Source organism: Nomascus leucogenys, chromosome 13 (assembly GCF_006542625.1).
Source record: "Nomascus leucogenys isolate Asia chromosome 13, Asia_NLE_v1, whole genome shotgun sequence".
NCBI classification, from domain to species: domain Eukaryota; kingdom Metazoa; phylum Chordata; class Mammalia; order Primates; family Hylobatidae; genus Nomascus; species Nomascus leucogenys.
The window spans coordinates 89,109,307-89,121,393 of NC_044393.1; the positions used below are offsets into that span (position 1 = coordinate 89,109,307).

Here is a 12,087-nt window from a genome sequence, read left to right on the forward strand (position 1 = left end):
AGTCTATTTTTTCTGATGACATTTTTGGTAAAATTTAAAACTAAAAAAAATTTTCATAGTATTTATCTTACAATATAATAAGATTTACTACTATCAGCAAGCCTACCTTTTAATTGGAATTTCACTTCTAGATGGCTTCTGGCTCTTTTGAAGGAAGTTCCTCATCACATTAGATTCCTCCTTAAAGTTGGATGTTATTTCTTGTTTCTTTTCATCACCTGAACTTTCAGACTCTTCAGTGGTAAAGATATTTTTCTGAGATAATAATTACATGGAAACAAAGCTACATAAGAAATTGACCAAGTCTGTACAAATGAATCCAAAGATTTTATACATCTAGAGAAAGTCAGAATCTTAATTATCATGGAATTATTTCTGTATTTCACATGAAAAAAATGATAATCTCCATTAACCACAGGAACATACTACCTTGATTAAAAAAATACACAGTATAGGCTTTAAGGTAAAATAAAATATAATCCATGAGAAATATGAACAAGAACAGTATAAGCAAAGGAGTCTCTCCCTCTACCCTTTCCAAAATCAGACAAAAGCTCTATGTCTCAAATGTGAATGGTCACATGATGGCATGTGTGTACACTGACCACCACAGAAGACCCTGTGCTACGTAAGTCAGACAGACAAGCTTTGAGAAAAGCTGTCATTTGCCTTCCTTCCAGAAGTTACGTGGTGCTCATCTTTCCATCAAATAACGTACAAGCCATGGGGTCTCAGGCGTACCAGTGCAGTGCACTCGGGTCCGGAGTCTTCTGACTCAGAAATATCAGAATATCCTGATGATCTACTCCTGAGTTCTGATTTCACATGTGTAAAAAACCCTGAAAAAGAATGAAAGGATGAGAAAAAGAGAAAGTCATCTGACTATGATGAACAAGGAGACAAGGTGGTATCTAAAGTCCACCTAGCTTGTGATGTCTCTCAATCTCTCTTGCTCTACCCTCCTTTTTCACTTTTATTTTCTTCATTTATTTCTCCCCTTAAGGTCTTTCTCCCTAATTGGCCAAGATACAGACTGAAGTATATTCTCAAATATTAAGTGTGGTATTTCCATAATTATATATTCCTTACTTGGATGGATTGACTGTTTTATATTTCTTTCCAGAAGAAAAATGCTGAAACTAAAATTAGCTATCAGATGCTTTTCACACTTCTCCTTTTGCATTAGTTATATCATTAGAAAACAAAAAGATAACTTTCCCAAACGTAAAAAGCATTCACGTAGATAGTGAATTCAACACGCTTATAAACCGTGCTTTCATGAGGCACTGATATAGCAATGGTTTGATGGATTCCTGTTGATTAGCACCTGGCATGTGTCACCAACTACAGCAGTGCCAATTTCACTCAGATTAGCAGGAACCGGGGTGTTCAACATGGATTAAATAATGTTAGTTATCTGAAACATTTATTTGTCAAGTACCAAAGTATTTATTTGAACTACTTTTTAAAATAGAAAGGAATACAGAGATCCTGAAATATGTTGAGAAATTAAAGCTTAATTCAAGGAAGAAAGACTTTAAGGAGAAGGAGGTGTTACTATTTTGCCATACTGATAACCAATTAATAACCCAGTAGAGGACTTCTTGTCAACAGGTAATCACTTAAAACCACAATACATGGATTACTAACAGCTTCAGATTAGCTAATCATATATACTTCCTAATTCTGAAAACCATATACATGGTAGCTGAACTTATATATAAAATTAAATGAAACTTGAAACTTTTATTTTGGGGAGTAGAGGCCTATAACATGCATGAGCTTTCGAGTGACTCTTTAAAAACTGACTAGATAAGTGCATCTCTAACCCACAAACATCCCCTCACTGAGAACACCGCCCCTGGCCACTGGGCGTACACCTCACTGGGCATTCACGTTCAGCACTTCTCTCATTCTTCAGATTTTTCAAGACAGTTTTAGGGACACAAAAGTTTTCTGCTATTATAAACTTAAGAACTTCAAAATTAGCAAGTTACTTTACATATTATCACATTAGTAATCAAAAGATATTTAAAATAACCATTAAAAAAAACATACTGTTCAGTGGTTTTTGAGATTCTTCATGTTCCACTCCCTCTATTCCTGAACTCTCTTCTATCTTCATTTTTGCCTTTTTTGTCCTTCTTTTATCCTCTTCATTTTCACTATCTGCTGTATAAAGACTCTGATCTGCAAACGGCTGTCTTTCATCTCTGTACCAAGAAGGAAAAGTAATCAGAATATAGTGCAAGATTCTGTAGCCAAACAGTATTTATTCCCCTCTCCCTTAATTTACAAAGAGTAGAGAATTGAGACACTGTCCCCATATTTCAATCAACTGTGCAATAGTATGCACTAGGGATCTGAGGTTTGTTTTTTGTTTTTGTTTTTTGAGACAGGGTCTTGCTCTGTTGCCCTGGCTGGAGTGCAGTGGCACAATCATAGCTCACTGTAACTTTGAACTCCTGGGCTCAAGCAATCCTCTCACCTCAGTTTCTCAAGTAGCCAGGACTACAGGAATGGCCACCATACCCAGCTAATTTATTTTTATTTTTTTGTAGAGATGAAGTCTTGCTAAGTTGCCCAGGCTAGTTTTAAACTCCTAGTCCCAAGAGATCCTCCCACCTCGGACTCCCAAATCAACTTGGGATTACAAGTGTGAGCCACTGAGCCCACTACAGATTAAACAGGGGTCCCCAACCCTTGGGCCATAGACTGGTACCAGTCCGTGGTCTGTTAGGAACCGGGCCACACAGCAGGAGGTGAGTAGTGGGTGAGTGAGCATTACCACCTGAGCTGTCTCCTGTCAGATCAGTGGCAGCATTAGATTGTCACAGGAGCGTGAACCATATTGTGAACTACACATGTCCAAGAGTTACACACTCTTTATGAGAATCTAATGCCTGATGATATGAGGTGCAACAGTTTAATCCCAAATCCATTCCCTGGCTGAGAAAAAACTGTCTTCCACAAAACTGGTCCCTGGTGCCAAAAAGGTTAAGGACCACTGGGTTAAATGAACAAAGGGAACCCTATGAAAATTAATCTATTTGATACTCTGATTTACTTTACATACTTAATTATTCTTCCATTTGTCAGCAGTAATCGTAGATCATTATCTTTCGCTCTCCATTCAGGTACCGTGGAGGATGGTTGGAGATGTTTGTTGAATTTTCCATTCAGTTTAGAGCTCAAGATGTCCTGAAGGTATAAATGCAGAACTTACTTACCATCCACCCTCAGGTAGCCCTGCTCGACTGATGGAATACAGTACACCACCACCTCCCCCATGGTCCTGCATCTCAAAGATACAGGCAGCCACCTAGGCTTGGGGATATGCAGCAGTACGGAACTCCAAAGTTCCTAAAGCCAAAGTAAGAGTATGGCTCATCTTTCTGGAGGGCCATTAACCATGAAATGCATTCTAGCAAGTAAAACATAAAATATGCATAAAGTGAATTAAAAGAAATTTCATTCTTGCAGAAAGCTGAAAAACTGGAGAAGAACTGCCTCAGAGTATTTTAGCTCTCTTCTTGCTTCTTCCTGCTGAAGTGCTATCTACTGGGCCTTTCCATTCACCCATCCTTCATCTAATACCTAGTCAGCAACTTATAGGTCACCACACTGCTACCACTAGGAACAAGGGTCACCATGCAACATAAAGGTAGTAGCTGGGTTTTCATGCATCAACAAGACTTCCTTTTCATAGTGATTTTCCCCTTAATAATAAACAGAACCTTTCATAATAAGCTTCATCTTCTCTGATGATTACAGTTTAGAACAGCATCATCTGAAAACATTATAATTACATACAATTTCAAATATTTAAGAAAGTTTTATATATATATATATATATATATATTTTTTTTTTTTTTTTTTTTTTGAGATGGAGTCTCACTCTGTCGCCCAGGCTGGAGTGCAATGGCATGATCTCGGCTCACTACAAGCTCCGCCTCCCGGGTTCACACCATTCTCCCGCCTCAGCCTCACAAGTAGCTGGGACTACAGGCACCCGCCACTGTGCCCGGCTAATTTTTTGTATTTTTAGTAGAGACGGGGTTTCACCGTGGTCTCAATCTCCTGACCTCGTGATCCGCCCGCCTCGGCCTCCTAATTTTTTTTTTTTTTAAGCCAGGATCTAGTTATGTTGGCCTTAAACTCCTGGGCTTAAATGATCCTCCTGACTAGTCTCCAAGTAGCTGGGACTACAGGCCCACACCACAGCACCTGGTTCTTCGATCTTACTCATTTAAAATGGTTGCTTATCCTCTTCTTGGGATGTAAAAGTATGGATGATGCAGAGCCCACTACAAAGTCACTACCATGTTCTGCAAAGGCGCTACACTGATCTCATTACTGCCTCCCACTCTCCCCTTTGTCCAGTAGGCCAGCACTTCATGAAGTTCAAGAGTTTCTTCTGACAGTCTCCCAGTCTAACAGTCCTCCAGGCTGACTGCTGGCTCAAGTAGAGGCTTTCTGCATTTGCTCTTCCCTCTGCCTGTAATGCCATTCCTCCAATCACCAAGTAACCATTTGACTTCTTCCTATTTGTTACTCAGCTGTCGGTTCAAACCTCAGAGGCTCTCTGACCACCTCAGCTAAAGCAGCCAGCTTTACCCCATCCCCCTTTATTCGGTTGTTCTATTGTTTTGGATTTTTTTAAATAACACTTATCATCTGAAATTATATTATTTTAGTATATGTCTTTGTCTCCCCATCCTCCCAGCTTGAACTAGGATGGAAGCTTCATGAGGGGCAGGGACTTAAGTTTTGCTCACAATCTTCTCCAGAGCATAGAAGAGGAAGTGGTACTTGCTAAAGACTCAATAAACATATCAGCAATCGAATGAGGTCTATTCATTCAAATCCTACACTAAAACTTAGAAAGATTAAGCACCACTCCCTGTCACAGGCGTAACTACTGGATTGATCCCTACAATGTTGCAGCCAAGATTAGGTATCAACAATAGTCAGACTATTCTCTTATTATCCCTTTAAAGACTTTAAGGAACAGCCAAGTTTCTTTTTGTTGTCATGAAACATAATACTTGCCTCTTCCCATGGACACATCTCTAATCTTTTGAGAACCTCCCTTGTGTGGAGCTCTAGGATGTCTAGGTTAGAAGGAGTTCGGACATTATGATCTCGAAGTTTCCTCATCTTTCTTCGGGAATGGTATGGGGAAGTTGCTTCATTTGAAGATCGTGAAACTGGACACACAATAGGAATTCCCTGAGATTTAACTGGTTTGCCGTTTTCCTCCTTTAAGAATTAAAATCAGAGTATTTTTATGAGAAGGCTACTACATACATACGTGACTAAATAATCATCCATAAAAATATTTTAGAAAACAAAAATCATTCAGTTTAACCATATAAACACAAAAAAGACTAAATCCTAAGTTTCAAACAGCTTTGCTGAGACCTTTATATCCTTTCTCTCTCCAACATAATATACTGTGAACACATTTCCTTGATTTTTTTTTTTTTTTTGACACAGGGTCTCGCTCTTGTCACCCAGGCTGCAGTGTGTGGAGTGCAGTGGTGCAATCTTGCCTCACTGCAATCTCCGCCTCCTGAGCTCAAGCGATCCTCCTACCTTAGCCTCCAAAGTAGCTGGGACTACAGGCGCACGCCACTGCACACCTGGCTAATGTTTTAGAGACAAGCATTTGCCATGTTGCCCATTCTTTTCACGTACATATTTGAATAAATTAGTAATTTCACGTACATATTTGAATAAATTAATAATTACTTTTTAAACCAAAATTATATATCTATGTAGCTTTAAAAATTAAATATTCTATAAGCATATCATGAAAAATAGCAGTCTCCTCTTCCCCATCCCTCTCATTCTCCAGAGGCAACCACTTGCAACATTTTTTTTACTGTGGTAACATAAACATAAAATCTGCCATTTTAACAATTTTTAAGTGTACAGTTTAGTGGTATTAAGTAGAGTCACAGTGTTGCACAACCATCACTGCCATCCATCTCGAGAACCTTCTCATCTGCACAAACTGAAACCTGAAACTGTACCCACTACACAATAATTTCCCATTCTCCCTTCCCACCAACTCCTGGCAACTACCATTCTACTTGCATTCTCTATGAATTTGACACCTCTAGGAACCTCGTATAAGTGGAATTTTATAAAATTTGTCCTCTGGTGACTGGCTTATTTCACTTAGCAAAATATCTTCAAGGTTCATCCACGCTATAGCATGTGTCAACATTTCCTTTTTTAAATTTTATTTTTATTATTTTATTATTATACTTTAAGTATAATAATAATAAAATAATATTTTATTATTATACTTTAAGTTCTAGGGTACATGTGCACAACGTGTAGATTTGTTGCATATGTATACATGTGCCATGTTGGTGTGCTGCACCCATTAACTTGTCATTTACATTAGGTATTTCTCCTAATGTTATCCCTCCCCCATCCCCCCAACCCACGACAGGTCCCGGTGTTTGATGTTCCCCACCCTGTGTCCATGTGTTCTCATTGTTCAATTCCCATCTGTGAGTAAGAACATGCAGTGTTTGGTTTTCTGTCCTTGAGATAGTTTGCTCAGAATGATGGTTTCCAGCTTCATCCATGTCCCTACAAAGGACATGGACTCATACTTTTTTATGGCTGCGTAGTATTCCATAGTGTGTATGTGCCACAATTTCTTAATCCAGTCTATCATTGATGGACATCTGGGCTGGTTCCAAGTCTTTGCTATTGTGAATAGTGCCACAATAAACATATGTGTGCATATGTCTTTATAGCAGCATGACTTATAATCCTTTGGGTATATACCCAGTAATGGGATGGCTGGGTCAAATGGTATTTCTAGTTCTAGATCCTTGAGGAATCGCCACACTGTCTTCCACAATGGTTGAACTAGTTTACAGTCACAACAACAGTGTAAAAGCGTTCCTATTTCTCCACATCCTCTCCAGCACCTATTGTTTCCTGACTTTTTAATGATGGCCATTCTAACTGGTGTGAGATGGTATCCTCATTGTGGTTTTGATTTGCATTTCTCTGATGGCCAGTGATGATGAGCATTTTTTCATGTGTCTGTTGGTTGCATAAATGTCTTCTTTTGAGAATTATCTGTTCATATCCTTCCCCCACTTCTTGATGGGGTTGTTTGATTTTTTCTTGTAAATCTGTTTGAGTTCTTTATAGATGCTGGGTATTAGCCCGTTGTCAGATGGGTAGATTGCAAAAATTTTCTCCCATTCTGTAGGTTGCCTATTCACTCTGATGGTAGTTTCTTTTGCTGTGCAGAAGCTCTTTAGTTTAATTAGATCCCATTTGTCAATTTTGGCTTTTGTTGCCATTGCTTTTGGTGTTTTAGTCATGAAGTCGTAGCCCATGCCTATGTCCTGAATGGTACTGCCTAGGTTTTCTTCTAGGGTTTTTATGGCTTTAGGTCTACTATTTAAGTCTTTAATCCATCTTGAACTAATTTTTGTATAAGGTGTAAGGAAGGGATCCAGTTTCAGCTTTCTACATATGGCTAGCCAGTTTTCCCAACACCATTTATTAAATAGGGAATCCTTTCCCCATTGCAGGTTTGTCAAACATCAGATGGTTGTAGATGTGTGGTATTATTTCTGAGGGCTCTGTTCTGTTCCATTGGTCTATATCTCTGTTTTGGTGCCAGTACCATGCTGTTTTGGTTACTGTAGCCTTGTAGTATAGTTTGAAGTCAGGTAGCGTGATGCCTCCAGCTTTGTTCTTTTGGCTTAGGATTATCTTGGCAATGCGGGCTCTTTTTTGGTTCCATATGAACTTTAAAGTAGTTTTTTCCAATTCTGTGAAGAAATCATTGGTACCTTGATGGGGATGGCATTGAATCTATTAATTACTTTGGGCAGTATGGCCATTTTCATGATACTGATTCTTCCAATCCATGAGCATGGAATGTTTTCCCATTTGTTTCTGTCTTCTTTTATTTCGTTGAGCAGTGGTTTGTAGTTCTCCTTGAAGAGGTCCTTCACATCCCTTGTAAGTTGGATTCCTAGGTATTTTATTCTCTTCAAAGCAATTGTGAATGGGAGTTCACTCATGATTTTGCTGTTTGTCTGTTATTGGTGTATAGGAATGCTTGCAATTTTTGCACATTGATTTTGTATCCTGAGACTTTGCTGAAGTTGCTTGTCAGCTTAAGGAGATTTTGGGCTGAGATGATGGGGTTTTCTAAATACACAATCATGTCATCTGCAAACAGGGACAATCTGACTTCCTCTCCTCCTAATTGAATATCCTTTATTTCTTTCTCCTGCCTGATTGCTCTGGTCAGAACTTCCAACACTATGTTGAATAGGAGTGGTAAGACAGGGCATCCCTGTCTTGTGCCAGTTTTCAAAGGGAATGATTCCAGTTTTTGCCCATTCATTATGATATTGGCTGTGGGTGTGTCATAAATAGCTCTTATTATTTTGAGATGCACTCTATCAATACCTACTTTATTGAGAGTTTTTAGCATCAAGGGCTGTTGAATTTTGTCAAAGGCCTTTTCTGCATCTACAGAGATAATCATGTGGTTTTTGTCTTTGGATCTGTTTATACGATGGATTACGTTTATTGATTTGTGTATGTTGAACCAGCCTTGCATCCCAGAGATGAAGCTGACTTGATCGTGGTGGATAATCTTTTTGACGTGCTGCTGGATTCAGTTTGCCAGTATTTTATTGAGGATTTTTTGCATCAATGTTCATCAGGGTATTGGTCTAAAATTCTCTTTTTTTGTTGTGCCTCTGCCAGGCTTTGGTATCAGGATGATGCTGGTCTCGTAAAATAAGTTAGGGAGGATTCCCTCTTTTTCTATTGACTGGAATAGTTTCAGAAGGAATGGTACCATCTCTTCTTTGTACCTCTGGTAGAATTCGGCTGTGAATCCGTCTGGTCCTGGACTTTTTTTGGTTGGTAAGCTATTAATTATTGCCTCAATTTCAGAGCCTGTTACTGGTATATTCAGGGATTCAACTTCTTCCTGGTTTAGTCTTGGAAGGGTGTATGTATCGAGGAATTTATCCATTTCTTCTAGATTTTCTAGTTTATTTGCACAGAGGTGTTTATAGTATTCTCTGATGGTAGATTGTATTTCTGTGGGATTGTTGGTGATATCCCCTTTATCATTTTTTATTGCCTCTATTTGATTCTTCTCTCTTTTCTTCTTTATTAGTCTTGCTAGCAGTCTATCAATTTTGTTGATCTTTTCAAAAAACCAGCTCCTGGATTCATTGATTTTTTGAAGGGTTTTTTGTGTCTCTATCTCCTTCAGTTCTGCTCTGATCTTAGTTATTTCTTGCCTTCTGCTAGCTTTTGAATGTGTTTGCTCTTGCTTCTCTAGTTCTTTTAATTCTGATGTTAGGGTGTCAATTTTAGATCTTTCCTGCTTTCTCTTGCGGGCATTTAGTGCTATAAATTTCCCTCTACACACTGCATTAAATGTGTCCCAGAGATTCTGGTATGCTGTCTTTTTGTTCTCATTGGTTTCAAAGAACATCTTTATTTCTGCCTTCATTTCATTATGTACCCAGTAGTCATTCAGGAGCAGGTTGTTCATTATGTACCCAGTAGTCATTCAGGAGCAGCTTCCATGTAGTTGTGCAGTTTTGAGTGAGTGTCTTAATCCTGAGTTCTAGTTTGATCGCACTGTGGTCTGAGAGACAGTTTGTTATAGTTTCTGTTCTTTTACATTTGCTGAAGAGTGCTTTACTTCCAGCTATGTGGTCAATTTTGGAATAAGTGTGATGTAGTGCTGAGAAGAATGTATATTTTATTGATTTGGGGTGGAGAGTTCTGTAGATGTCTATTAGGTCCACTTGTTGCAAGCTGAGCTCAATTCCTGGATATCCTTGTTAACTTTCTGTCTTGTTGATCTGTCTAATGTTGACAGTGGGGTGTTAAAGTCTCCTATTATTATTGTGTGGGAGTCTGTCTTTTTGTAGGTTTCTAAGGACTTGCTTTATGAATCTGGGTGCTCCTGTATTGGGTGCATATATATTTATGATAGTTAGCTCTTCTTGTTGAATTGATCCCTTTAGCATTATGTAATGGCCTTCTTTGTCTCTTTTGATCTTTTTTGGTTTAAAGTCTGTTTTATCAGAGACTCGGATTGCAACCCCTGCTTTTTTTTGTTTTCCATTTGCTTGGTAGATCTTCCTCCATCCCTTTATTTTGAGCCTATGTGTGTCTCTGCACGTGAGATGGGTCTCCTGAATACAGCACACTGATGGGTCTTGACTCTTTTTCCTATTTGCCAGTCTGTGTCTTTTAATTGGAGCATTTAGCCCATTTACATTTAAGGTTAATATTGTTACATGTGAATTTGATCCTGTCATTATGATGTTAGCTGCTTATTTTGCTCGTTAGTTGGTGCAGTTTCTTCTTAGCCTTGATGGTCTTTACAATTTGGCATATTTTTGCAGTGGCTGGTCTCAGTTGTTCCTTTCCATGTTTAGTGCTTCCTTCAGGGGGTCTTGTAAGGCAGGCCCAGTGGTGACAAAAATCTCTCAGCATTTGCTTGTCTGTAAAGGATTTTATTTCTCCTTCACTTATGAAGCTTAGTTTGGCTGGATATGAAATTCTGGGTTGAAAATTCTTTTCTTTAAGAATGCTGAATATTGGCCCCCACTCTCTTCTGGCTTGTAGAGTTTCTGCTGAGATCCGCTGTTAGTCTGATGGGCTTCCCTTTGTGGGTAACCTGACCTTTCTCTCTGGCTGCCCTTAACATTTTTTCCTTCATTTCAATTTTGGAGAATCTGATAATTATGTGTCTTGAGTTGCTCTTCTCAAGGAGTATCTTTGTGGCATTCTCGGTATTTCCTGAATTTGAATGTTGGCTCGCCTTGCTAGGTTGGGGAAGTTCTCCTGGATAATATCCTGAAGAGTGTTTTCCAACTTGGTTCCATTCTCCCCGTCACTTTCAGGTACACCTATCAGACGTAGATTTGGTCTTTTCACATAGTCCCATATTTCTTGGAGACTTTGTTCGTTTCTTTTTACTCTTTTTTCTTAAACTTCTCTTCTCACTTCATTTCATTCATTTGATCTTCAGTCACTGATACCCTTTCTTCCACTTGATCGAATTGGCTACTGAAGCTTGTGCATGCGTCACATAATTCTCGTGCCATGGTTTTCAGCTCCATCAGGTCATTTAAGGTTTTCTCTATGCTGCTTATTCTAGTTAGCCATTCGTCTTCTTTTCAAGGTTTTTAGCTTCTTTCAGATGGGTTCGAACATCCTCCTTTAGCTCAGAGAAGTTTGTTATTACTGATCTTCTGAGGCCTACTTCTGTCAACTCGTCGAAGTCATTCTCTGTCCAGCTTCGTTCCGTTGCTGGTGAGGAGCTGTGTTCCTTTGGAGGGGAAGAGGCGCTCTGATTTTTGGACTTTTCAGCTTTTCTGCTGTTTTTTCCCCATCTTTGTGGTTTTATCTACCTTTAGTCTTTGATAATGGTGACCTAGAGATGGGGTTTTGGTGTGGATGTCCTTTCTGTTTGGTAGTTTTCCTTCTAACAGTCAGGACCCTCAGCTGCAGGTCTGTTGGAGTTTGCTGGAGGTCCACTCCAGACCCTGTTTACCTGGGTATCACCAGCGGAGGCTGCAGAACAGCAAATACTGCAGAACAGCAAAGGTTGCTGCCTGATCCTTCCTCTGGAAGCTTCGTCTCAGAGGGGCACCCAGCTGTATGAGGTGTCAGTCGGCCCTTACTGGGAGATGTCTCCCATTTAGCCTACCCAGGGGTCAGGGACCCACTTGAGGAGGCAGTCTGTCTGTTCTCAGATCTCAAGCTGCGTGCTGGGAGAACCACTACTCTCTTCAAAGCTGTCAGACAGGGACGTTTAAGTCTGCAGAAGTTTCCACTGCCTTTTGTTCAGCTATGCCCTGCCCCCAGAGGTGGAGTCTACAGAGGCAGGCAGGCCTCCTTGAGCTGTGGTGGGCTCCACCCAGTTTCAGCTTCCTGGCTGCTGTATTTACCTACTCAAGCCTCAGCAATGGCAGATGTCCCTCCCCCAGCCTCACTGCCGCCTTGCAGTTTGATCTCAGACTGCTGTGCTAGCAGTGAGCAAGGCTC

General features: G+C 39.7%; 1 protein-coding gene across 1 annotated transcript in view; it reads right to left on the reverse strand.

The window, feature by feature from the left end:
• The window catches only part of KDM7A (lysine demethylase 7A), a 101,874-nt gene that overhangs the window by 12,009 nt on the left and 77,778 nt on the right, over nt 1–12,087 (reverse strand). The window contains exons 12-16 of the mRNA XM_030826091.1: nt 5,053–5,262; nt 3,077–3,201; nt 2,059–2,213; nt 742–839; nt 107–255 (exon numbers count right to left, since the gene is read on the reverse strand). Of these exons, the coding sequence (XP_030681951.1) occupies nt 107–255; nt 742–839; nt 2,059–2,213; nt 3,077–3,201; nt 5,053–5,262 (737 nt within the window). The remainder of the gene's footprint in view (nt 1–106; nt 256–741; nt 840–2,058; nt 2,214–3,076; nt 3,202–5,052; nt 5,263–12,087) is intronic.